The sequence below is a fragment of the Colletotrichum lupini genome, chromosome 5, assembly GCF_023278565.1.
Source record: "Colletotrichum lupini chromosome 5, complete sequence".
NCBI lineage: Eukaryota > Fungi > Ascomycota > Sordariomycetes > Glomerellales > Glomerellaceae > Colletotrichum > Colletotrichum lupini.
In genome coordinates, this window is record NC_064678.1 from 3609633 (window position 1) to 3636247 (window position 26615).

General features: G+C 47.0%; 6 protein-coding genes across 6 annotated transcripts; 1 reads left to right on the forward strand and 5 right to left on the reverse strand.

Moving 5' to 3' along the window:
• Window positions 1–156: 156 nt before the first annotated feature.
• Window positions 157–5638, reverse strand: CLUP02_10467 (uncharacterized protein; the record flags this gene model as incomplete). Its single annotated transcript, XM_049289443.1, has 24 exons — window positions 157–294; window positions 351–563; window positions 624–717; window positions 791–848; window positions 909–1000; window positions 1191–1223; window positions 1318–1408; window positions 1473–1525; window positions 1610–1756; window positions 1817–1906; window positions 1968–2270; window positions 2598–2670; window positions 2849–2890; window positions 3035–3188; window positions 3266–3529; window positions 3619–3730; window positions 3771–3840; window positions 3899–3968; window positions 4032–4279; window positions 4352–4733; window positions 4851–4910; window positions 4966–5183; window positions 5241–5323; window positions 5397–5638. The coding sequence occupies 24 exons, from the start codon at window positions 5636–5638 to the stop codon at window positions 157–159; spliced, it is 3330 nt and encodes a 1109-aa protein (XP_049146588.1).
• A 76-nt stretch (window positions 5639–5714) lies between these two features.
• Window positions 5715–11229, forward strand: CLUP02_10468 (uncharacterized protein; the record flags this gene model as incomplete). The annotated part of the gene is made up of 20 exons (XM_049289444.1): window positions 5715–6013; window positions 6076–6459; window positions 6515–6665; window positions 6737–6787; window positions 6868–7206; window positions 7246–7570; window positions 7640–7788; window positions 7913–8239; window positions 8355–8451; window positions 8511–8699; window positions 8911–9328; window positions 9582–9711; window positions 9748–9779; window positions 9850–10035; window positions 10183–10242; window positions 10301–10466; window positions 10503–10715; window positions 10775–10848; window positions 10908–10954; window positions 11018–11229. The coding sequence occupies 20 exons, from the start codon at window positions 5715–5717 to the stop codon at window positions 11227–11229; spliced, it is 3849 nt and encodes a 1282-aa protein (XP_049146589.1).
• An 889-nt stretch (window positions 11230–12118) lies between these two features.
• Window positions 12119–12361, reverse strand: CLUP02_10469 (uncharacterized protein; the record flags this gene model as incomplete). The annotated part of the gene is made up of 1 exon (XM_049289445.1): window positions 12119–12361. One exon carries the CDS (start codon window positions 12359–12361, stop codon window positions 12119–12121), a length of 243 nt encoding a protein of 80 aa, XP_049146590.1.
• A 2801-nt stretch (window positions 12362–15162) lies between these two features.
• Window positions 15163–15537, reverse strand: CLUP02_10470 (uncharacterized protein; the record flags this gene model as incomplete). Its single annotated transcript, XM_049289446.1, has 3 exons — window positions 15163–15334; window positions 15387–15458; window positions 15518–15537. The coding sequence occupies 3 exons, from the start codon at window positions 15535–15537 to the stop codon at window positions 15163–15165; spliced, it is 264 nt and encodes an 87-aa protein (XP_049146591.1).
• A 1861-nt stretch (window positions 15538–17398) lies between these two features.
• CLUP02_10471 (uncharacterized protein) lies at window positions 17399–18126 on the reverse strand (the record flags this gene model as incomplete). The annotated part of the gene is made up of 3 exons (XM_049289447.1): window positions 17399–17614; window positions 17683–17788; window positions 18053–18126. 3 exons carry the CDS (start codon window positions 18124–18126, stop codon window positions 17399–17401), a joined length of 396 nt encoding a protein of 131 aa, XP_049146592.1.
• A 4516-nt stretch (window positions 18127–22642) lies between these two features.
• CLUP02_10472 (uncharacterized protein) lies at window positions 22643–22807 on the reverse strand (the record flags this gene model as incomplete). Its single annotated transcript, XM_049289448.1, has 1 exon — window positions 22643–22807. The coding sequence occupies one exon, from the start codon at window positions 22805–22807 to the stop codon at window positions 22643–22645; it is 165 nt and encodes a 54-aa protein (XP_049146593.1).
• Window positions 22808–26615: the final 3808 nt, after the last annotated feature.

A 26615-nucleotide genomic window follows, 5' to 3' on the forward strand; every position in this document is an offset into this window, starting at 1 on the left:
AAGAGTAGCCGACTGCTGCGATGGCGGATCAAAGGCTGGGCCCGCTAGGCTTTTAGCAGAGCTCGCACCGGCTTGCTTATATTAATCGGATCTGACAACCAAGATACTACAGATCTAGCTCGCTTGATACGTGCGGCTCAAAAGTCAGTGCTTCGTCTAGTTGCTAAGCTGGCACGTCGTTAGCACCTGGCACCCCGGAGGCACTGCAGCCGATGGATATTCTGACTTTGTACGAAGAGACAGCAAGAGTGCTACTCTATTTCTGTGTACCTCATCCGTGCCGCCGACCTGACACTAGACTGATAGAATATCGGTCAGCCTCTCTGAACTGACGACTACGTACTCTGTACACTACCAATATCGACCCCTGGAGACGTAATTTGCATGCACAGTTTTCGGACAACATGCCTGCAAGCCAGTCGCGTATTGGCGTCGATCATTACCATTCTGAATTCCAGCTTTCTGATGTTTCGGCTCCATAAACTCAAATGCACCCACGAAAGAGTTGCAGGATCTACAGGTCTCATCTCAAGCCTCTCAAGCCTCTTTTGATTAAAAGCTGTCTAAGTATCCGCATCTGCAGCGATTCTTGGGGGCCATGTTGGCGTTCGGCAATTGCTCACCAAAGGAGCCAACTCTTGTACTTGAGCACTGATGCCCAACGAAATACAAGCGTCGCGACCTGAATGACGAAGGGTCCTCGGCTTCTTGTCATTTCTAGTTCACTAGATCTGCAACCGCCAGAGATCTACGTCTCAGCCAGACTCTTAGTATCCGCACCGCGTCTTACATGGCAACCTGTGTTGGCTCGACCATCCTCAAGTCTCGACGGAATGGAACAAAGATGACTGGCGTGGTACACAACGCTCAATACCTAACCCTCTGTTTCTGGGGCTCGGGCTGCCCACCCAAAGGGCTAGCAATGATCACGAGAGGGTGATCTATCACTAACAGCGCGTCACAGAGGGCCACTCTGAACGGCCAGTCGTGATCGGCAACACTACGCGGTGCACAGGCGGATTTTGAACCAAGTGGCGAATTGTGGTTTTTTTTCTTTCTTTTTTTTTTTTTTTTTCGCAGAACGCCGAGGTCCATTGCTATTCCGTGGGCGAGCAACCGCTGTTGATCTAACCATCGTCATCTTGAGACCGAAATGTCAAAGGATCATCAAGCTGAAGAACAACCGGGACCTGTCGACATCATAATACCAAACATATTCGTACCTGGCACGACAACAGTTGAACAGACCTAAGTTTTGACATGGAGTGTCAATGTCAGGTTTCACATACCCTGGCTGCACTGGGATATAGTTGTTACGTTGCCAGCACCATGTTCCTTCTACCTGTTCCAGGCCCCCCATTATCGCGTCTGGAATAATCGCCTGTGCGCAACGGAGTAATAGCCGCACCTGAATATCTCCGTCAGATGCTGTGAAGAGGTAATCTGATGTAAACACTGAATAAAATATGCACAGGTGATCATCCATCTGTAAGCCTCCTTGTGATACTCTCGGATGGACTTTTGCCTGCCTGGCGAACAATGCTTAGCTGACTCAGAGGTCGCTTTTCGCAAAAATAAGACAACAATAACGACCGTCGAGGCTACGTACCAAGGCAAGTCCAACAGCTTGGTGGATCTTTTTGATGCCGGGATACGCGAGGTGTCATTCCGAATAGTGGACGAGGTCAGATGCCCGGCCACGCGAGAAAGGACATGGATACTCCCCGGGCTGCAGCTCTTGTCGAGCCGGCAAAACCTGACGTCGAATACATCTTCCACTTACTTACTGTTTAGCACAAAACTTTGTAGAGCCTACAAATATTGTTCGTACGTCTCCGGCCACTGCTGTTCGGTGCTGGGGGCTGCTTGTTTCTCCCCCAGCTTGAACGAGGAAGACGCCTTCGCACTGGAGTCTCAAGGGTGGATGTGGCTGATTTAAGCCAGGACGATCGATTCCGACAGGGCACCTTCGGGTGATAACTGACGCTGGGTGCAACGCAGGAGACGAAAGATGTCGAGACAACCCTAGACTATGCGAAGAGCAGCCTTTTATGATGGTCATAGACGCCCGCACGCGGTTGACAACATATCTTGTTCCGCGAGGCTTCGAGGCAGACTGCTGCAAACTATTGAAGAGATGGTTAGTGGGCAAAGCTAACTCATTGGCAAGGCTTCTGTTGATGCGGCCGGATGTACGACCAAACGGCCATTTGCCTTGCTCGGCGTCGTACTTGACCCCGCCAGAGATCACACAAATACACTCCATAATGCTTGTGCAGAGGCACGTATAACGCTCGCTTACCTAGCCAAAGCCTGGCTATTTACCGCAATGGTGCTCCGCACAACTTTCAATTCGTTTACGAATTCATAGTACAAAGAGAAAGTAAATCAACGGATCCCACTCCGGGAGGGGCTCTATTGAAATCTCTATAGTGCACCCTAGTGCTAGGTCCACGTACAAAATCTAGGATGATGACCTCACATGTTTTCGCTGAAAGATATCTGGCAACCTCGGCTACTCTTGGTTGCTTTAGAAATGAAGCTTTGGGGCCGCAAATCCCAGAAGATACACCGGTGGCTCGCAACGCCTCACTGACCTCGTGCAAATTGGAAATAGCACAGGGCAGTCTTCAAAGTCACCGGCAGAGACTATACGCCGACCTCCAAGACCTGCATCATGCCAGAAATCCAACAGTAGCACTATATGCAGGTTATGCGATCATGGTCCAAACAAGCAGCTACAAAAAAATCAAGGCAAGGTACGGAATGGTAACCTTGTCGTCGGCAGCCGCTCGTGTGATACCCGGCTACGACTTATAACTCTTTGAGTGCTCCTTATGCCATGCACAAAATGACATTGATAGGACTGCTCCGTCGGGGAGGGCTTCTGCTATTGAGTTTCAATGTGTCAGCGACACGGTGCGGTGTCAGAAAGATCGTCGCTCCATTGAGATTAACACAATCAGTCCAAGCATGGCGGGGCTGTTCTCTCCGATGCGGGACCCGCGGTGCCAAAGCCAGATTTAATTCCCACTGGCGGCGATGGAACGATGGACCCGTGGTTTCACAGGTGCAGACTGCAGCTCGTCGAAGCAGGCAGGGCAGGGCAGGGCCCCGAACTCATTCTTCTCTCTATTTCTCCTGCCTCCAGGCCAGGCGTCTTCGGTCCACTCCAGAGACCGTTCAGGCTTCAGCGGATTGCATCTGTCCCCCCATCGATAGGATCCCCCCAATCTAAGAAAGTTCATGATTTTGGACCCGCCACGGCCTCGGACAGCGTGTCCCGCGCTGTGCTATCCATGCCACCCTGTCCCTGAAGGTCGTTTTGCATGGGAGACAGGAAAGTACCTGTGCCGTACCCTCCGATTTCGTCGCCGTGCCATCGTCTATGGATTCGAACGGATATGCATCCACCGGAAAGATTTGAATTGCGGTCCTCGCGCCCGAGCCTCGCGTGGTGGAAGCAGGCGAGAAGGAAAAGAGAAGGCCATCTCCACTTGTTCTGTTCATGCCGATCCCTTGTCGCTGACTATCACTATCAACCAGGATTGGTTTACTTTCTCTTTGAAATCATCACATCATGGGGGGTAGCCGCTAGTCGGGTCGATTGATCTTGACAGAATCGAGTTCAAGGACGATGTCAAATGTCCGTGACGTCTCGGGCCTGCTAGTGTACACCACGAGGGTTTCGGCGGGGCCGGCGGCCCATTCTGATTTCTGAGCCGAGAGCCTGAAAGAGAGAGACAGAAAGAGAGACGGAGAGAGACAACATGGCCAGGATGCGGTCGGAGTCAAAGTGAAGCATGGGGGTACTGCTGGCGGGTACATTAACATGAGTTACTGCCCAGTGCCCAGAAGCTACCGTTGGAAACCCTCACGCCAACGACAGAGGAGTGACATTCGAGGCCAAAGACTGTTTGGTATGCTTCTAACAAAAGGTACGGACACCATCTGAGCTCAATCTGCCCCTAGATCTCACGAGATTCAGAGTCTGGACTCCGGATAGTATAACCCCGTACGGATACACCTACCCAAGTCGTCAATAGCCAATACCATAATTGACAAGTGGATTCCATTCGGACTCGCCTTACCGCCTCCTCTCCAGATCCACCATATATCAAGTTAACTTTACTGGCTTCCGCTCGTCTCGTGTAGACAGATGAACAGACAAGGTTGGTGCTGGTAACGGAGAGGTGCTTTGATGCTTCGCCTGCCTCCCCCTCCTCCTTCTCGCCTTTTTGGACATTGCCCACTCCCTTCCAAGGTTCCCTGGCCTGGGCTGGTGAGCGTGGGCTGTCGAGGTAGGTATGTACACCTGCACGTGGAGCTTGGAAGTAACTCTACTTTGAACCGTTGAAAGTTTCTGACAAGGCCGGGGCACGAATAATAGCCTGATTAGGTCTCCGGTACCAGTGGCAGTCGACCCTCGCAGCACATGCCACAAGTCCCTCGTACCTTGCGCTTCCACCGGGTGCTTGTGTTAGTTCCCTGCATAGTGGAGAGTTCCCGTCATTTGACAGCTGCGGCGGGTGCCAAAATGGCGTTTTCCCGACGTCCCCTTGGAATCCTTGGGATCCTTGGGATCTCGCTTGCCCTTCTTCTCTCCACTTTTCCTTCTCGAAAGAGTTCAGAGTTGAAACGGCCGAGCACTCGTTGGTGGCCTCTCCTCTCGACGGGAGTCCCTGGGCTCTGTACTCCTCACTCACGGTCCAGGGCTCAGTCCTTGACTCCTCCTAGCCAGGCTCACACAGCACACCTCGCTGCTCAGGCAGATGCTCCTTGTGGCTCCCGAATACATACCTACGAATACACTATTCGTGTGGGCTCAACCCAACTTGCCAATCACCCACCCACACCCCCTCTCCACGATCGAAGTTTCGATAATCCTTCTCAGTGCTGCCCTGCTGGTGCTATTACCAAGGGTCACGGAACATCAAACCGATCATCGTCTGCGCCTATTCGTACCTCACCAGCGGGGTTCGATGAAGCGGGCCACCATCTCCAGCTTTGACTCTCTATCCACGCGTCCTTAACAAGCGAGCAGAAAAAAGGCACACGTCCGGCGGTCACTGTCGACTCCGGCATGACAATCAACAGCATTATGCGTATCCGTATGTACGGATACAATGAGACAACCATAGCCGAGTCTTTGACAGGCAAACAAACTGCAATGTACTCGTTGTCTGTCCAGTCATCTGCACGGAGTACATACGCATACAGAATCGCGCTTTAGCCCACACGGACCCCCATATTCGTCTCATTCTCCTCCTGCTCCTCATTATCGTATCGTCGCAATCTATTTTCGGCCTGAGCCTCAACTATTCTATATCACTGGATGTTGCGATTCCGAGCTGAGATTTCAAAATACGTCAGACTAGGAGGGATGCCCGTTTCACTCGAGAATCCGAAATGCCGCGATAATTGCACCCACGCCAACGAGGTAGCAAGAGCCTATTGCGACTCGACATTGCTTCAAGCCTGGCGTCGCAACGGACGTACTGTCTGCCGTCTGCATCTGCGGGTAGTGAAGGCCGGAGAAGGGGGCGTGTTGGAAAAGCGAGCAGCGAGCACCCCAACACATCCACGCCACACCCTGGTCCATCGCCTCTCTGATCTCCTTACCGCATCTTGACTTCATCTGCAGGATTCATGCCGCTTGCTTCCTGCCAAGTTACCTTTGCCCTGGTCTTGCCGCGTACCTACGACCAACCAAGATGAGATCGACGATGCACATTCAGACAGCCCCCCTTGCAATCCTCTTTGTAACCCGCCGTGGGCACGACGTCGCCCAATCCAGCAAGCACATCTCCTTTCGGCAGCCTTGCTCGACCAGTGGCTCTCTTTCTGTCGCGCAATGTGCCTACACCCCCTTTCTCCCCTCTGCATTAACCGTTGTCGCCGCCACCGTTGGCCATCTCGTCTGCAAGAAGCGGAACCAAACCGTCTGGCACACGGGTACGATGTTCGCGGCCACTTCGGTGAGCGTTGCGTCCACTGGCCACCCACTGAGATCGTTTGCTGACACCTCGGCGTCTCTCGCGCGGGATCTTGCGCGTTTCTCACGATCGCATGCAGGCTTACCACCACTCGATATAAAACATCAGCCCTGGTCCAAGTCACTCCCTGGCAGGCTACACTGGCGCGGTTCACGATTGACTTTCCGCTCGATACGGGCACTTCAATCCAACCGTTCCTAATCGGAGCTACTGCCTCTTCAGGAAGCCGTCTCCAGCTTATGAGCAAATCACAACTGCCATCATCTTCTGCCTCGCTCCGCTTTATTAGGACATGCGCCAGATCCGGCCATCGCTATCAAAACATCACATCTCAATTCTTTGACTGGGCCGTTTCCGCTGTTTCGACATGGGTTTGCATGCGGGATCTTGATGTACTCCTCAGGTACCCAAAGAGTCACGATCCAGCATCCAGTCTCCCGTGGCGCGGGTTCGTCGATTTACTGTGATCTTTAACCACGCCGGAGTGCGAAGGGTTTCTCATGAAAACCACATGAAAGCGACATTGACTCCAGTATTACGAGCATCAAAATCTCCTGCAGACCCAGTCCTGTCTTCGAGCTGGTGGTCCAAGATTCGACGGCAGCTCAGTACCGGCCAAACACCCCAGGACCTCACCTCGACGCGACCCATTTGCGTTGCTGCCGCCGGGTATGTCAGATCATGCTCATGTTTGTTTTCTAGCTTCATATGCAGATCCCCATTCTCGAATCCTGGCGCAGGTAACTGGCTGCTATACTCACGACCCAGGAGTGCCGCCTCACCGACCTTGGGTCGATATGCCGGGCCGCTATTCAAAGTCACATTGCAGTTGACATATGCAGCCACCCACAATACTGATGGAGTAGAGTAGTGGCCGTCGACGTTCCGTCATTTTGATAAGTTTCGACAGCTTGTCGTCAAAATCTCCGTCCATTGCTCCTGCTCCGAGGTGCTTTGCAGGCGTACATCTGCAGCATGTGATGAGTTGTGGCCAAACCGGGCTTTCAAAGTGCGGCCGCACTTTGCGGTTCAGTCCGTCCACCCCGATTTCTTGGGTGAAAACAAAACAGGAATGCATTGCTGCTTAGCGCTACTCAAGGATGTGTCAGGCACGGTGGCACGTCCCGAGTCCGAGGCGATAGCAGCTAGCTCACGACTCACCATGTGGCTTCAGCTCATGGGCCAGACGACATGCTCACCCCAACCACAAGTCGAAGCGAGGCCACCACTGCTACCCCGTCCGCAGTAGGATCTGAAAGACCCGACCCTTCCATGGAACCCTCACTTCATCATTTCATCAATATGCCGCCGTCTTCGATGCGCTGATACCTGGGTAGGGTGGCATTTCACCATCACTCGATCGTTCGTTCACACCAGCAAAATACGTTCATACTGGTCAGTTGATGATCTGCCGTCCCTGCAATCGGTGACTGCCCATGCAACCATAAGCCGTGTGGTTACGTCGAAGCCCAAAGATCCTGGCGCGAAGATCGTTGCCTATAAGCCTCCACCATACTGCATACAACAGGCGAATGCACCTCGCAGGATGGCGGACGGCCTTGAGATCAACTCAGGTCGGCCGATGCGAGGTTGGAACAATACGGATGCACGACAGCTGTTTCCAATCAACACTGGGTGAAAAGGCGCAACTACCATGTTGTCATCGTCTCTTCATGAGTGGCTAAGCATCCGCGAACCAGTGAAGTTGGGCGGAAATTCTTCATCGCAACCACCGCCCCAAGCCCAAGCTGGCCGGTGCGCGACGCCGCATACTGGGGCCTGGATCATCGACGTACGTAGATTCATCGAATATCTCAAGCAAGAAGCAGCACTATCGGGATGAAGCGCGGACTAGATGCGATGCACCCGGCCCTCGTCACCAGTTCCCTAGGATCTGGCTCTGACATGCCAATTAGGCTTGGCTCATGGTGCGATCGTCTGATCTGGAGATCGGTCTGCCACGCAATCCACACACACACGCGCGCGCACCATCATCTCGCATTTTCGTCCGGCAAACAAAATGTCACGAACAATACCACTCACCCTTCGGATCGAACGGGGCTAAGGGGATATGGAGCCTGACCGGTGAGAGTGACTGCATCGGCAATAATATCGAACCCCAGCTCTCGGGCGACGGTAGCCAAACACAGGAGGCGGCGGCTCTCTTCGCGACAAAATGGTCCGACTCCTGGGGCACAACTATGGTCTATCGGCATATCGACTCCAGTCATCAGCATGCTCTGGTGCATTTCCAGCTACCAGCGTCTCGTCGGTAGTGTCAGAAGTTGGAAAAGAAATTGTCTAGCGCCCGAAGAGGTCATCAACCCCGCTTCCCGGCCATGTGGTTAACACACTCAGGGCCCTCCCGGTAAGGAGATTAGAGTGGTTGGCGAGACAGGTAGCCCCATGCTCTTCCCAGGTCTCGGCAACGAGATCAGGCCAGAAAGAGCCCGTAGTCGATTGCTCGCCCGTTGAAACAACCCCACGCCGCAAGCCAACGGAAATCTGGTACAGAAACGGCGCTATGCCCGGCCGTTGAGGTGACGTCGACTTGCGCGACTTCAAGACTGCGGACGTACGCACGGCCGGATCTCTGGCAAGACGCTTCCAACAAGAAACGGCTCATGAATCACTTCACACGAGAATGGACCGTTCCTTTACAGTGCGGGAAGCCATTCTCGACTCCCGAGAAGAGATCAAACTGTACCTAGCCTTTCGGCCGAGGAACGGCAGCAGGCGTTAGACTGGAACGTCCACACTCTGAATCTTACGACCGTTGGAGAGCATTTTCCATTCGTGGAATACAACGTTCATTTGTGTGGTTTCACCATCTCACCTGCTTGACAGGATTGCATCCTTTCGTTACCTGTTTTGCCATGTTTAGCGCCAGCCGAGTGGCAATGACAACATGAAGCTCCCATTGATCTTGTTAAGCCTGCGTCTCAACAAATCGCGTCCACGGCTCTTGGTTCTGATGCAAAGGGGCGGACGAAGTTAGGCGCACTATACTCACAAGTAGACGCAGACGTTGAGATCCGATTCTACGGCAGTAATCTTCGGAACCGTCTCTTGGTTTTACGTGTGACGCTGGCGACACGCTTCGTTTTTTCAGTCCCCGACCCTCTCGACAGCGCCACACTTCACATAATTCAAACTGCTGGCCGCTCCAACAGCGTGTCAGTCAGCAAACCCCGAACCTCGTTTCCTCAACCCCGGCGATTGATCGTGGTGACTGGCAATAAGTCTGGAGTATCTCGTCATACGTCGCACAACGTTACCGACAAGTTTTTGGCCGTCGCACTTCAATGGTTGGCGCCTCTCGGAATCAGACCGTGGCCATGATCCTCCCTGTTTTCTTCCCGGGTCCTTTTCTTATTGCGAACCAACGGCCAATGCTACAACGAATGAATCAAACCTGGCTGTTGCACCAATCGCGAAGGCCCTCTAGCTTACTGTGCGCCCGCTCATGATCCTCGCCGTCGTTCTAGCGCGTGCTTCAAGACAGGCCGGGATTTCACCCATAATCCATAGGGAAGTTGTAAGTCTCGAGATTACTCATGTGTAGCAGCGGCACGTGTCTATCAGTACAACGAATCTTCAATTCAGTCACAGGGCAGAATATATGCCACCTGTCACGACGGGTACCGACCCCACGGGTACAGCGGTTATGTTAATATTCCGACTGCCAGTTTCTTTGGCTGATCAGAAAGAAAAGGTGCCTAGCACCAGACCAGTCTGACAATGTGCTTAGCTCCCGCTGTTCAGCCTTACGACGTTGGGGCCGTCCGCAAACCTAGACGACTTAATCTGGGAGACGTTTGCTTGCTTTTTCCTCTGAAGCTCGGTTGTCCAGATCGACCGAGGTGCGCCGTCGTATGATCACGGGAACCGTACACCTTTCATTGGGAGATTTACGGCACAATTGGATGGCTGGCGATCTACATCCAGTCTTTGGCAGGCGCAGGACCGAGGAAACGTCGTATACGAGAAACACTGCAAACAATACGTCTTTCTATCGCTTCTCGAAACCCATTCCACCGTTTCACTGAGATCTCGCTGACGCTCACCAGATGCCATTTTTGCCCTCTATTCCCGTCGCCACCGGGGAACAAATAGCTTTCCAGCCGAACACTATTGTTTGAGATCGAAGTCACAATACGAGGCAAGATCGAGCAGAATCATACAGGGCATTGCCGGATCTGGCCATCTTTGCAGGAGATCCCTTCTTGTCCCTGCTGGCGGCCCTGTATGGGTGGACTGAGACATCCGCGGGTGTTCAGGTGCTGCTGCCAATGAACTGTCAGGACACGTCTCCTCCAAGCTCTTTTTCTCGTTGCTTTTTCTCTCAACCTGAATCACCTGGTCGCGAGCCAAACCATTCTGGTCACGAACCTTCCGCTTTTACATCATGGTCGTGCCGTGTGGGAACGGCAGAACGAAACGAATCAAGAGCCTTCGTTTTTCTGCAAAGTATGAACACTTAGCGGTTTTGGGTGATTCTGTGAGACACTATTGAATGTGTCTTCCACCAACACCAATTCCCCCCACGTTGAAGTCCTTTACCATGGACCGAATTCTTTCTACTCTTTCTCGTTGGGGTCCTTTGCCTCTCACTCGCACTCGCACGCACGGAATGCCTTTACTATCCTCACCTCCGTCTCCCCTGTCGTCATTCACACCCTGCGGCATTTCGCAATTCAACATCCGGCTGTTAGTGAAGTTGCCGATTTCTTGCACTATTCCACTCAAGGGCAGATTAGAATTGCCAATGAGCCTAGATCGCGGTCTCGAACGCAATGGTCACTGCGGCCGTGCTTAGGCGCGTTCTTGATGCTGGCGATCTTCTGCCGGGGTCACTGAGCTAGTATCGCCTCAATTCCTTCCCAAAAAGATGTTTCAACCGCTCGTCAGTGACGAAGTCAGTTGTATCCGCACAAAAATATCTGGCATCGCAACCCGTTTCGTCGTCCCCGCCTTACCTTATTTCCCTCCGAGACCTTGACTCATTCATCGACTGAAAGGCCCGTTCCCTTTAAACAGGAACACGACGGGTCTCATCGGCGATGAGAAGCTCGGCAGCCTACTAGTAAATGAAGATTCACGGCAGTTGTTTATGACTTTGCGTTTCACTGCTCGACGGCTTCCGGCGGCTTGGTCCCAGCACAAGGCGGAAATCTCCGAAGCAGAAGTTATTGACAGGCATGCTTCGAAGGCGCCTTGTCTGATACGGTAGCATTTGATGGGGCTGTCAAGGCTCACTGTGACCTATCTCGTCCGCCTCGTGCTCGCCAGGACTCAGTCGTCACAGCTTCCGAGGCGCGGTGGCCGTGGGCTCTTTTTTTCCTAGCCCCGGATTTACTAGGTGACATCGTCTCAGGCACGACACTGAAGAAAGCCACGATGTGGCCTGATATTGGGTATTGCCATCTCGTACCCGAAGTCTCGACCCGATAGTCGCTTGATCAATGACCACGTTGGGCATGGCCAACGAAGAGAAGGTTTCGCGAAAAAAGAATGATCGCCATACGAAGCAACGACCGCGCCTCCGCCCTAGCCACAATTGAACCTAGCGCCTCTGGCATGTGGCAGCGAGCTGGAGGTGTTTCGTGGCCAGGAAAATCAACCAAATAGGTAGGGACTACGAGTCTGGCCTGGCTCGGACTGTTGAGGCCAAGATTGTTTGTTCGATGCGCCAGCCACAGTGCTACGTTGCCAGAGAGGCTGATTCAGGGAGAAAAGGGTCCATGGAGGGAGGGACCTCGTAGACGTTTTGTTTGTCACGGCTCACCTGAAGCCGGAGCCGAAAGCCGGGGCCCAAAAAGCCGGTTCTCGTCTCGTTTATACGATTTGCAGAAGCACTGGGTTCATCGTCGACACGCATGTGCTTCGTAGGTGGTTGTGCGACTGCGCGGCTGCTCCGCACTTTCGTCACCCAACTTGCTCTCGCTTGTTCGGTAGAGTTCCTGGAGGCTGGGGCTTGCATATGTCGGTGATGGCTTCCCTGGGTGTTGAAGGGCTGGCTATCGACTTGTGCAGCGCACACTCACCCGCTCACACGCCCCCCTCCCCCTTCGAATCCACTTCTTCACCGGTCGTCCGTCGTTGGCACGCTCCTGCGTCTCCTACCGGGGGAGGTTTCCTTCCGGATGGCCCAGACGCAAGAGGTGCGGAATCCCGGCTGGAGGAGGCGACTTTTGGGCCGCAGGAGCAGCGGCGGCGACGACGGCGGCGGCGCGGATCTTGGCCCTTAGCGGGTAAGTTGACGAGCAGAAGGGGGAAGGGTCGGGGGGTTTTAGTGTAGGGTCCCGCATCGGATCTTGCGCATCACTGCATCGATAGACGCGGATCCCGGCCGACGGCTTCATGGGTGAGAGGGTGAGAGCCTGGAAGGGCAGAAAGGGTATTCGTAGAGAGATTGGCCAAGGATCGGCTTTCTGGTTTGTGAGATGCTGCTGATGTTGCTGCTGCTCATGTGGCCCTCAGTGCCGTGTTAGACGTCGTTGCTGGGGCGGGCTGTTCCCTTTCGGTATCTCGATTCCGCATATCCTTCCACTGGTTTGACTTGGTTCATCCAAAGATCGACACAGCTCTAATCTGTAGTTTTGTAAGATTGGCGGAGGGGTCCAGATTCCCAAGATGAACACACTTTTTTTTTTTTTTTAATTCGCAAGTGGGAAAACGGGGGAGGTGTCACAAGTGGTTAGCCAAGCATATCTTCCCCCCCGGTCCCCTTTATTTTTTGGGACAGCGCCGCACGAGTACATTTCCAGATCCGGACGAAGCTTCGATTTATTGGGACGACCCTCGAGTCCCTCCAGATCGATGTTTCGAAACCTTGGCCATCATCATCACGACGCGTTCTTGAAGGGGCATGAGGGGCTGGGGTTGGTAAGGGGGTTTTGGTGGTAGATATGGGGGTGGGAGAGGGGGTTATCCATTTGGGGGCCCTTGGCCCCCTTCCTCCAGGCTTCCCCTGCTCTCTGTCTCTCGGATGGGACTACCAATGGAAGGAATTTGAAGGGGTTCATTCTTGCGTGTATGTATTCTTGATTTTCTTTCTGGGAAGTGGTCTTGGATTTCTGGAGAGATGGATGAGACACGGGTTGCTTGCCGTATTCGTGGGGTGTTTGCTTATTCTACGGGAAAGAGAGGGACCGTAGGTAAGTAGGTCATAGGGCCTCGTCCGGTTTTTTTTTTTTTATGTTTCGTGCCTTTTTTTTTTTTACCTTCCAGGGGTTTGAGAAAGGATTTTGATGTACCTTACGCAGTATACGCAGTAGTACTAGGCAGTTCAAGGTCGTTATTGCTTTTTCTTAGACGGGTTGGTGATGTGCGCCGCCCTGTGCCTCCTTAGTCAAGTCTGACAAGTCAAACTTCTTTTTGGTCCTGACAGGACGCAGTGCAGCCAGTGGGTCTTTTCCCCCTACCATGCCTTTCTTTATTTATTTATTCCTGGCTTTACGCAAAAGGTACATCTAACCCCCTTTTTCCCGGGCGATGAAGGCCGAGATGATTGCACCGACCGACCGCCCGGCGGCGCAAACCCGGGGGGGGGGGGGGGGGGGGGGGGACCTCGCCCACAGAGAAAAAAAGGGGGGGGGGGGGGGGGGGGGGGGGGGGGGGGGGGGGGGGGGCCCCCGCACCTGGTTCTTTTCTGTCCGTTTGGGCTGGGGGGGGGGGGGGGGGGGGGCGGTACCTAGCTCACAGGAACGAAACCGGGGGGGTGCGGCTGGCTGGCAGTTGGGGCGGGCGGGCGAGCCACTAGCCTAGGTTCTATCCGTACCGTTGTCTGGCATGTGGTGAGGTGTCGTTCTCTTATAATTTTGTTTTTATTTTGTTCTTTCCTTAGTTTTTTCCTAGGTGTAACTGTTGGTGGGCTAGGCAGGTAAGGCGGGGCGGCCGGGGGTCGGGGGTCGGTCCTGGGAGGGGTTCGGTGATGCGCTTTTCCTCGAGTTTGCCCTTGTCCGCTTGTTCATGTGAAGCTACGCTAGATGATGCGGGCTGAGGACGGTTGCGTCGATCGACGATCCTTGCCTGGGAGGTCTCGAGGGGGGAGGTGTGGGAAAGAGAAAAGGAGGAACTGTTACTGGCTGGTTGGTTTGGAAAACTTGGGATATTTCGTGCCATTGCTGTGGACGTGATGGGCGGGAGAGAGAGGGGGGGAGTGAGTGGACATGCGGGAAGTTTTTTCTTTGGTTCGACCGAGTTGCGGTTGCCGTAGGATGGGAGGGGGGTTACAAGGTGTTACTAGGGCTGGCTCGGCATAATTCCTTTTCCCCAGCTTTTCCCATGGATGATGTGTGCTGCAGCCTGCGGGTTTTTGTGGATGTTGTATAAGAAGGGTTCAGACGTTTCTTGAGAGGTGAGAGAGGTGAGTGTGTGGAGTCCGTGGGATGCAAAGGGCTTGCTTTGGATATTTGCTTTTTCTTACTATTTGGGTATAGACGCCGCTGCGGAAGGACGGTAGGCGGAGGTGAGGGAGAGTGGGGATTTCGTCTTTGTCCGAGGGGGTGTGTGTTGTGCAGCGTTGAGATGTGGTAGATGATTTGGATACAGAGAGAAAGGGACACTGTTGAGCTTCATTCCTTTCTTTGAAAGCATCTCAAGAACCATGAATGGAAGCATGTTGGTTGAAACCTGCGATTTGGGAATATAAGAGGCCGGGGGGGTTAATGGGAGTGTGGGTTTGGATTACCCATCTACTAAGCTAGTATCGACGAGATCTGTCTACCCACCCTGACGTCGTGCCTGTACTTCATTCTGACAGGCTGCTGCTCTGCTCTGCTCCACCGGTGCGATGCCGAATGCGATGCGCGCAAGGCACGCACGGGGAGGAGTTGTCCCGGCAAGCGGAAAGAACAATAAAGAGGGGAAGTTGAGGTGCTGCGCGGGCTCGGGGACCGGCCGATGGTAACTCGGTGTGAGACTTGCAGGTTCAGGGACCGGGGACCGGGCGGGGGTATCGGGGAGAGAGAGCCGTGGCACGGTCACGGCGCTGCGCTGCGCTCAGGGAGAGGTTCCAGTGTGGCGTGGGCGCGCGGCAGATCTTCGGTCAGCTCGAGAGCACAGAAGGAGAGGTGGCGGCCGGAGATATCGGGTGCCGAGAAGTTGTTCCACGGCATAATTAAAGGATCCGGTACTGAGGAATGTTGAAAACGCTGGTAGACTAGAGAGCTAGTGTCGTTGGATGTAGGGAAGAACGTTTGTTAGAGGAGGGCCGGTGCGAGGCGCGCCGGGAGGGCGGCGGTCCGGCTTGGCCCCCGCCTACTTTTTGGGAGGGTCCGTGGTCTAGACCTGTCTCTTTGAGGTGTGTCATGCGGGCTTGTTGGCAGCGGCAGACAGAGACTCAGAGACTCAGAGACTCAGAGACTCAGAGACTCAGAGACTCAGAGACTCAGACAGCGCCAGCAGCCCTGCTGAGATGGAATGACGGAGGTCTGGAGTCTCTGAGTCCCCTTTTTCTGGAGGGGATCATCGAGAGCTGCAAGCTTGCGCTGTGGCATATGTACTTTGTAGCCTAGTCATATACGTACGGATACATTACCTTGATCACGCATCTGGTAGGGAGCGATGGCGGGTATTACCTATTGCAGGCAAGGGAGGTAAACCGGGATCTCTGGCGCTGACGTAGGGATCAGAATGGAGGCCGGGGGTCGTCCAGCATATACTTGCTTTTTCCCGACTTTTGGTTTCGTTTCCTGATCCCACAACCCTATGCACGAAATGGATAAGATGAGCAACAGGGTAGCTAGTTAGGGGATAGATAGAAAGAAAACGGGCACGACGGGGAAAGCTGGCTTGTGGGAGCCTCTCTAAGCCGAGACAACAAAACAAGAGATGAAGATCGAGGTGAAGATCTTGTGATGGAACTGGTTAGAGCCTCGTCGGCACAGCCTTTTTTGTCTTGAATTCTTGATAGGGTTGGGTGTCTTTGCGTATCCAAGGTACGCGGTCTCTAATTTCAGACAATCAGCTCCCAAGACGTTTTGTTTCTGAAGCCGCATTCTGAATTGACCTGCCTATCGCGGTATGGAGGGCGACGGATGGTTATCGACCTCGACTCCGTTTTGGGATATGAGATGTGCAACAGGGAGGCTTTAGTCCGAAGGGCTTAGCGTTTTGTAGTTGAATAGTCAGGGCACATAAGGGTAGAGGCAAGCACGGCAAGTGAGGATAGGGCTGAGAAAGTTGTGGGCTTCTTCGTGTGCCTGAGTAAGCGTTGCCATAACGTCTTTTCTTTTCCTGTCCATCTCTCTTACCTGACTTCGGACTAGGTTCGGCTCTTGCGAGAGCTTGGCCTTGACTTTGATGGGGGTCTAGCGTGGACTGGTTACGCGAGAGGTTTCCAATACTGGATAATGGGATTCCTTTGGGAGGAATCGAAGGATGATGGAGGTTGCCTAAGAACTAGTCATGATAGTCCTTGCAAGGGAGAAACAAAGGGATGGGTACTGTGGGAGGAGTTCCTAGCAGAGCGGGGGAGCCAAGAGTGGCTGTTTTGAGGTGGCGCATTGCGGGCTTAGCGTTACATATTCTAGAAACTCGATCCCATGGATATAGAGGCGTCCGAAGCGTTTATGAGATGTGATGGTAGAAGTATGGAAGCTAAGAAGATGCGGAAGGAAGGGAAGAATGATTGAGATATGGTTACAGTGGCTCTGTGGAAACCGGCTAGATGCGGTAGATGGCGAATATGGTGGGGGGCGTTGAAGGCAGGGAATATTGAAAGAAATGCTCGGTAATTGGATATATCCAAGTCAACAAGGTACCTGTTGTAACTTTGCTAGTTGGTATACGTTGAGTGGGACTTTGGTAGAGGAATCGAGACATGTGGCTTGATGGTGGAATTGACGTGTCAAGGAGGCAGAGTCACAACACGTGGTATACTGACAACGCCTTGAACTCTCTCTTATCTGATGTGATCTGGATGTATCACGTGAACTTGAGTAGATTGAGCGGATTTGACCACAGTTGCAGTGAAGTTTTGGTCTACATGAATCATGATTATCGTGTAGAAGCTATGAAACTTCAAGTCGTGTGGGGTGCATTATCCTAGGCGCCAAGTGAAAACTCTTGTCCAAAAATGAGGGCAGTTCTTGCATAACCTAATGCAAGATGTCCCGGTAATGAAAAGCTAGAGTTCATGATTCAATGTAGTGCTTATCAACTTGAGCAGGCTATAGGAGTGATATGATTGTCCTGCTATCTTGACAATCTGTCAGAAATAGTCTCTGAACCGACTTGTTTGTATAGAAAATAAACATCTTGATTTAGTATCACGTTAAAATATTTGACATTGGCTTGCAAGTCAAGTTCCACACCTTAGCGAAACGCACTTTCGGTCTCTCAAGCAGCCGGTCAAGTGTGGCCATGGCCACGGCCGACCATTCGCACGGCCTGTGCTAAATCTCCTTCAGCAGCCAATCCTCGAGCAGCCCCTCTTCGAAAAATGATGCAGGACGTGATGCAGAAAAGCATCTCCTGAGGAAGAGGTCCGCACTCTGCTGTGAATAAGGTCCGCTGGTGCTTGATTCAATATCAGACATCGGTTCGCAGGGTGTTGCACCGGTCGGGGATGGTGTTGAGATGGCAGTGCCAGAAAGCAACATCCCGAGGAGCTGGGATATCAGGGCATCAGTATCAGTCCGGCGGCACAAACGAGACAAAGACTGGAGGCAACACTTACTACAGGAGTGGGTCTCATGGTGTTAATCTGGCGGAAAGGACCGAGGAGTTTGACGTTGAGAGGTGAACGGCTATCTGGCTTCGTGAAAGGGATTATGCCTTCGGTTCTTGATAGTGTGTGGTTGAATGAAGCTGCCTTTCTTGTGTACCCCGCCAAGTCTAGGTTGATAGAATATAAGTAGAAGGAAGACAATCATTCCGCAACGTCTCGAATCTCGCTCGACATTTATATCTAGGACCGCTAAAGTGAGTTTGGCTCCAACCTTCTCAAAAAGACTTTGGAGTACTTGGCATCGATCCGTGGTATTGATGATTACGGGAACTTCCAGGGAATGCTCGTGGTTCATCCTGCCGCTAAGCCGGGTGCTTACCCTGCAGTAGCAGCACCCAAGATGAAGTCAGTTGCGCGGCTGGAGAGGAGGTTGGCTAACCAATCGCACTGCATTTCTCTTTAGATAACTAAGGATTGCGTACAACGATGGCCTCGGAATTCGTAACATGGAGTATGTTCTTTGGTGAGAAGAGGGCTGTGTTCCTTTCTGAGAGACCCTCTGTTTGGTTGTGTTCCACTTTCGGGCGACTAAATTGCGGCTCACCATCATAGCCTGCATGCACCGCGGGAGATGGAATATCGTCAGGCCATTATTTTATACGTATTGCGCCCTTGGAACCAATACCGATGACATTGCATGAAACTCGAGAAATTCTCAGCGATACGTTGAAGAAAACAGCCCTGAAGCTTGGTCTCATTTATAGTTCCAGTTTTGATTGGGCTCGTGGATGGCCTACGGACAAGATGTTCTTCGAATCTGGCCGTACTTTACCTCACCAGTATTGTGTAGACCGTGTACCAGGTCTGCTCGCGGGATACCCTCCGTCTGAGATGGAGGTGGACGGCCGGGACAAAATAGACGTTGACCATCTTGCCATCAAGATTGAGATTAGTACACCGTGATGAAGAGACTGTTCAGGTAGAATTATTTTGGCGTCAACACCAAAATTATAATGAGCTTGAAGTCCGTGTTGATGATGTAGGGATCCAAAGATTTGAATTGATCTACTTCATTCCATGCTTCATGATGTAACACATGGTCAAAATCCCTTGTCCGGACTATTAGAACCAAGGAGAGAGATCACGGATCGCTATACGCGAGACAAGAAAGAGTATGTTAAGCTCAGAGATGCCACACGAATCGGGCATAAGCCTAGATGGTAGGGAGGTTGAAGTTGGAATTGAAGTTGAAGTTGCAGTCAAGTTTAGTAGTCTATGGGGATATAACGTACCCGATGAGGGGAATTCCCGCTGCTACCCATCTTACCAAACCTACTCGGTCAAATGTTGCTTACAAGTATGATCATGAAGTGACACCTTGGAAAGGGAGTTTCTCATGCTACGGTTCGGAATTACGATCGGACCTCTTCAAGGCCATTCTGTCCAATTCTTCGTCATGACGTTAGCGGCTTTGTGGCTGCGGGCCAGCTTCGGCATTCTTGCCCGCTTACGGCCGAACACGCATGTGATATGTCCGCTTACGTCCGTCTCCAGAAGTCAACTTCACCTCAGCACCAGGACGGCCCATCTGGCTCATCCGCTGCTTCCCCTTCCACCCCAAGTCTGCCTGCAATCGCCATAGGCCCGAGACGTTTGAACCGTAATCAACTGTTCAGACATGGAGCAACAAACCCGTCGACGGCGCAGACCCGCTGTTAGTATCCCTATTACAGGGTAGTTAGTTCGAACCGTAGTTAACGAAGAGATTAATTAAACTATATAAATATTTGCGTAGTAGGTATAAAAAGGAGGTTCTAACCGTAGGTTAGGCTAGCTACGATAATTATAAATAGGGCCCCTAATTAGCCCCTACGTAGTTAGTTATATACTACGGTTAAATTAAACTTCTAATTTAATACTAACTTTCTTTTTTTTTATTAATTTAATTACTATAGTTAGAGGTATAATTTAACCTCGGGCCCGTTTATTAAGTCGTCTCCTTTTCTCCCTTTTTTCTATTTTTTTTATATAACTTATTCCTCTATTTATATAATAACTTTTTTACTACTTATAAATTACTTTAATCCCTTATTTAGTACTACTTTTATAAAAGCGTTTATAAAGTTATTTTTATTATTAATCTAACGGATCTTAAGTATCTCGCGCCTTTTATATAATTACCTAAGGGCTATAATATTAATTATAAACCTCTTTTTTTCGTCGTTCTTAATTTAATAAGATATTTATATAATAAGTAAAAATCGGTATAAATAATTATTAAAATAAGTAAAAGGCTAATTTAATTAGTAATCTTCTTTAGCGTTATTAAAATTATATAAGAGAGGTTAATACCGTTAACTATACTATAAAACTTTAACGCTAATATACTTCTTATTATTTACTTATTTTTAATTAATAAGTAGTAAATTATATTACTGTATATAGTAAATTCGCTCTTACTTATACTCTCGTTAATTAAGATAATAATATACTTTAATTATAAAATAAGGTCGTTATTATTTATAAATAGCCTATTAATAAAGACGTAGAGCTTATTAATTATAAGGTTAATTAGGTAGTAAACGAGACCTTAATTAAGATTTATCTATTACTACTTAAGCTACTTATTAAGTACCTCGACGTCTCGTTTAGTTAGATTTATAACTTACGCTACTTTAATATAATTAAAAGTCGCCTCGGGTTAATAAATACTTATAATATATACCCCTTATATAAGCTTAGCTTTATATCGCTTCTTAACGTTAGTTACGTTTAGATTAACGAGGTTAATTTTCTTACCCTACCCCTTTTATTAAAAAACGACGGTTTCCCCTTTAATTATAAAAATCCTACTATTAAATACTAAGGGGGTATTTATTATAAAGACCTCTTTTAGCTTTATTATAAAGCCCGCTTTTTAAAGCTCCTTATCCTCTTTTTTTATAAAGTTAATATTAAATAGGCTTAATATATCGTTAGTCTATATTCCGATAATCCTAAATTAGTTACCTTCGTACTTCGTAATTAGTAAGTACGGGTCGTATATAGAGGTAATTATTAATAGTTAATTAATATAAAAATCGTAATAAGTAGCCTATTAATAAGTACCCGATTCTACGAGCCTATATAATAGCTTAAGCACTTTAATAATCGTACTTTCTAAGTACTTACTAACTATTTCCTTCGGTAAATAGGCTAGGATTTTCCTTATGAGCCCTATAGCTAATTAGGTATAGGCCTAGGTAATATTACGGCTCTAAATCTCATATCCCTTTTTCCGTAATAATACTATTAATATTATTATTAATCATTAGTTATAGCGCTATATAATAAGCGATTATATAAATAGCGTCGCCTTTTTAACGTTACCGTACCCCTAAATTACGTATTTAGACTTTTCGTATAGCTAGGGTATTCTTTTCTTTTTAATCTTACGAACTATTCGTAATTTAAATATACGGAGGTTTATATATTTTTTTAAGTTATATAGGATAAATCGATAGACCCCTCGATTACGAAAAGTATTTACTTTAATAAGATCTAATCCTTTATATAGCTTTTTAATAGTTATAATTATACCTTCTTTACGTAGTTTAACCGCTAGCTCGAAATTAGCTTTTTTTTTTACTATATAAAAAGTATTAATTACCTCGTTATTAATAATAAATTGCCGCGTTAGGGCTTACCGTTATAGTTTTTCGTAATATTTTACTAGTAGTATTAGTGCCCTTTTAGTAATTTCTTTTTCCTTGTTATTTATTAATATTATTACGACGATTTTATTAAAGATAATTTCCTATGCCTTTACTACGGGTTATATAGTTTCTCCTAGCTTTTCTTTTTTTTATAAATTAGAAATTACTTCGTTAGGATCTATATAATACGGTCTAATTACTATAATTAATACTTCGAATAGCTAGTTACGTTCTCTCGTAACTATATAAGAGCGCTCGTTAACGGAAATTAACTTATATAGCCCAGTCTACTATTAAGTAATTTCGTACTATACTCGTATATCCGAATTTAGTAATATATCTAAATTATCCTCTATATCGGGCCTATTGCGTATAGTAATTACCTCGTTAACTTACCTTCTTATACTTACCTCGCGCAGTACCCGTATTACTTTTTTAACTACTCGGGCTCGTTAGCTTATGCTTAGTGACGGTAGCGAGGCTAAGGTCGTTCTTAAATATACTCTAAATACTAATAGCGTTAGTATAAGTCCGTTAGGCCCTATAGTATTATTATAGTATTTAAGTACTATCTAGAGGCATTCGTTGTTAGTAAAATCCGGATTTTCCTCTTTAATAATTCTAAACGCCTTTTTTAATTACTAATATACCCTCTCTACTTTTTTAATACTATAGTACGCTTTAATAAGTACGACTTTTAGCTATATACTATAGGCCGTCGTATTATCCTTAAATTTTACTAACTTAAAGCTAGTACTAGCGTCGGTTCTAATACCGTTTAGCGGTCCTTAGTATATATTAATCTAGCTTTTTCGCAGGGCTACCTATACTATTTTTACTTATAAATCCTAAAGGAATTGCCCTACTTAGAAAGATATAGCTACGTCGATTATATATAGTACTAGCCGACTATTTAAATAGAAGATATTAACGACGATTTCTTAGTTAAAGTTAAGCTTATTACGCAATTTAAACTTAAATCTACATAGGCTCTGCGTATTTATCTAGTATTAGTAGTATATTTTCGTTAACTACTCTAACGCCCCTATTTCGATATTATTATTACCTAATTACTTTAAGAGGTTATATAGCCTCGTAACTAACGGGTGCCCAAATTTTTAATATAATCTTCTAAGCTTACTTTTTATTAAGTAATTAATTAACTTCGTATTATTAATAAGCTTTATAAACGCATGCCCCTATTATTATTCGACTACCTTAAAGTGCTTACCGCTAGAGATTCTATTCCTCATATTATCGAATATAATACTTAGTTAATTTATATCTTTTAAATATAAGAGAAATGGGGTATTAACGGGTAAAATATAGAAAGTTATCGTTCCGAAGTACGTCTCTACTTCTATTATACCTAGGGCGATAATTTCCTCGCCTAGGCCGAAACTAATCCTCGTAATACCCGCCGTCAACGTATTAAGCATTACTAGCGCGATCTTTTATAGCACTTAGAATTGCCCTTTTTTTCTAATTAACTATTGCGATGCCCTAGTATTTAGGATAATCCTATAAAAATTATCTAGGCTATACCTTTTACTTGCGTAAAATACCTATATAAGCTTAGTATTCGAGGGATCTAGGTAGTATAAAAAGGACCCCTCTAGCTACCCCTAGATTTATTTAGTACTATATTCTTTTTTTTTAAATATTAAGAAAGATAGCATCTTCTCCTTAATCGTTAAGAAAATAAGCTTCGGCCCTATTAAATTCGCCCTTTTAGCCGCTTCTATATCCGTTATCTAAGGGACCTTCCCTTACTATTTATAAATAAAAGCCTACTTATTAAAAGCTTTCGCTACTCTCTATTCGTTTAGCTTCGTATATCCTCTAGAGGCTAATAGGGCGAAAAAAGAGTAGTTAATATCGTCGATTTCGTCGTAATTTAATTCGTTAGTATAGGGGGTAAGATCTTCTTTATTTTTTAAATTTCTTATAGGGGGTATATATTTTAGGCCGCTACTTTAGCTACCGTCGCTAGGTTCCGTACCCCCGAGATTTACCCTTATATATAATAAAGAATTAGTTAAATTAATGAGGGCTAGTTTTACTATTTACTACCCTCGACTTTTTATACTATTCGTACGATTTAGCACGCTCTTCCTTAGAATAGTTACTTAACTAATATCTATCCTTTTTATAAATATAGTATTACTTCTTTTATTACCCTACTTATAAGTTAAATCTCTACCTATTTAACGAATCTAGGCCTCCTTATTAGTAATTACCGTATTTAGCCTCTTTTCCTTTCTTATTATACGTTTAATCGACCTAATATTATTAATAAGGGCCGTTATATACTTAGAAATAGGTTTAGCGCGGTATTCTTATTTTAATATTAAAGCTAGATCTTAGCCTCGAGTAGAGCGTCTCGTAGTCTTCGGGTGCCTAGTATAGGGTAATCTTTATTTTTAATATACGCTAGATTATAGTATAGAAATATCCGACTTTCCGCTCGTTTATCCCCTTATTTAGCTAGGTTTTCGTTAGCTTATCGATTCGATTAATAAGCTCTTTAAGGATCTTTACTCGCAATTTACCCTCTATTATCCTAGTTATAAATATAAAAAAAATCGCTCGTAACTTAAATAGGAGCTCTAGGTTCCTATTATAGGTCTCGAAGCGGCTTCGGATTGCGTTAATTATACTAAGAAAGTCGTTTCGATCGAAATTACGTACCGCTTCGTAATAATAATTAGAGGCTTTACTTATAAGTACGATATTAATTACCGAATAGTACTAATATTCCCTAATTCCGACTTTTTCGTAGTAATCGTAAAACATCGTTAGGGTTTTTTATAAGACCTTATACTTCCCCCTAAAGTATAATTTCTCTTTTAAGAAGATCTTTTTAAGGTTTATAAATTACCTCGTATTCGCTACTAGATTTTTAGTATCTATATACGAACCCTACGTCGCTACGTATTATTAATAACTTTGGGTCGTCTACCTCTTTTTTTATTAGCTAATCGGCGCCGAATTTCGTATTAATAGTAGTAACAAGTTATAGATCGAAATAGGTAGAATTATTAATTATTATACTTCTAGTACTATATTTTACCCCGGTATATCCTTTTATAACGATAGATTTCCGTTAGTAATTATAAGGAGGAAATCTAGGTTATTTACCCTTTTTCTAAATTTGTTAAAGCGATTATACGCTCTATCGACCTATACCTAGTTCTATAGTACGAATTCCTCTTTTATAATTATCGCTACTAGTATTTCGTATAGCTCTCGTAATTATAATTGCGCTAGTAATACCCCTCGCCCGTAAAAGAATTTATTAACTACTTTCGCAATTCTTAAGCTTGCGCTTACGAACTATTTATTTAGCTAGTAACTAAGGTTATCTACGATCTCGTAAAATAGGGGTTACCCCTATAGCCCCTTTTTTTTATAGACCTTAGTTAAATAGATTAATACTGCGTTAATTTACTTGCCGTTAGGCTAATTTATAATTCTATATATCTACGTCCCCTAATAATCCGGGTTAATATTTACTTATTTATAAGGGATTAGGATTCTATTTAGGATCGGGTTTCGTCCTCTTTTTCCTTACCCTAACTTATTAAGGGTCGTGCTCTAGCTTATACTTATATTAATAGTTACTAACGTATTTAATCTTAATAAGGATATATTTAATCCGCGCGCGGGTCGTAGTAAATCCGTACTTTCGCTACCTAACGAATTTATCGGGGTCTAAGAGATTCCCGCTTCTTCTTACTATCTCGCTACTACTCTCGTTTTTATTATTTTTAGCAATTATTACTACCCTTTTAAATCGCTAGCTATTGTACTTACTAAGATCCTCCTTTTTATTTAATAAAAAAGGGTAGGTTTTAATAGTTCCTTTTAATAATAGTAGTAGTAGACGTTTATATTACTATAAAAAGATATAATAATTAGTCTTAGGATCTTTATTAGTTACCGATTTCCGCTATCCCGTATACTTCTAACCTCCTAAGCCTCGTGCTCTTTATAATCTCTAAATAGCTTCCTTAGTTAATTTTTAAGATCCGTAATACTCTTAGCTTAATACCGTTAGGACCTCTAAATCCCCTCCTCCCTTATTAGACCGTCCCCTATATTATATTCCTAAATAATACCCGGGGGGTAGTTAAGGGAGCTACGAGGAGGTCGTCTAGATCGCGGGCTTAAGGTCGTACCTATAAGATCCTCGTAATAATAGACTTTCTTATATACTATAGATCTCTTAGCTTAATAACTCCTATAGGGTTACTTTTGCTGCTAAGTAAGAATGTTTATATTTAGAAATCCCCTTTTTTAATCGCGCGGTGCTCTTTTATACCGTACTTTTACTAATTTAACTAATTAATTTCTAATTACAGGCCGGCTACGGAAAAATCGTTTAATAAAAAAGCTACTTAGGGTAATAGCAAAAGGCTAGTTACTTAAGTAGTTCTATTAATTAACGTAGTTTAACGTAATAAACGTCGACCTCTTATAAGTAGTAAAGGGCTATAATTACTTAATTCCGTACGGTATTCGAGAATCGCCTCCTTTTTCGTTTATTTCTATAAGGTTAATTAGTATAAATCTCTTATCCCGTACGGTATTAAGAGGTCGTCTCTTTTACGTAATAAGATACCTTACCGATCTATAATAATAGAGTTTAATTACTAATTAGTATTAGTATCCTTATTATAGGGTAGTTAGTTCGAACCGTAGTTAACGAAGAGATTAATTAAACTATATAAATATCTACGTAGTAAGTATAAAAAGGAGGTTCTAACCGTAGGTTAGGCTGGCTACGATAATCGTAAATAGGGCCCCTAATTGGCCCCTGCGCAGTCGGCTATATGCCGCGGTCGAATTGGACTTCCAATCCGACAATCCCCTTCAAGTGTGAAAAGACAAGATTGGAGACCCCCTGTCTGAGGATCGTCCGTTGAACCATTGCTTGGCCCTGCGAGCCGCAACTAGATTGAAATCCCCACATCGTCTTTTTCAGAGTCGCGATTAGTGATCGGGTAGACGGGTTTCGGCACTCAAGTGCCACAGTCCTCGATGTATTACTGGACTCGTTCGGTTTTCCGAATCCATAAATTCCTGGACTCATTAACGAATTATGAATGAGGGTTTCGGCTACCAAAATCAGGCGCAACACACTTCACACGACGTCATGAATGCACTGATGAAGAGAGCGAGGGTGGCTTCGAAGTGCCTCGAGCTCAGGTTTCTCGGAGCAGTTATATTCTGAGCGGAAGCTCT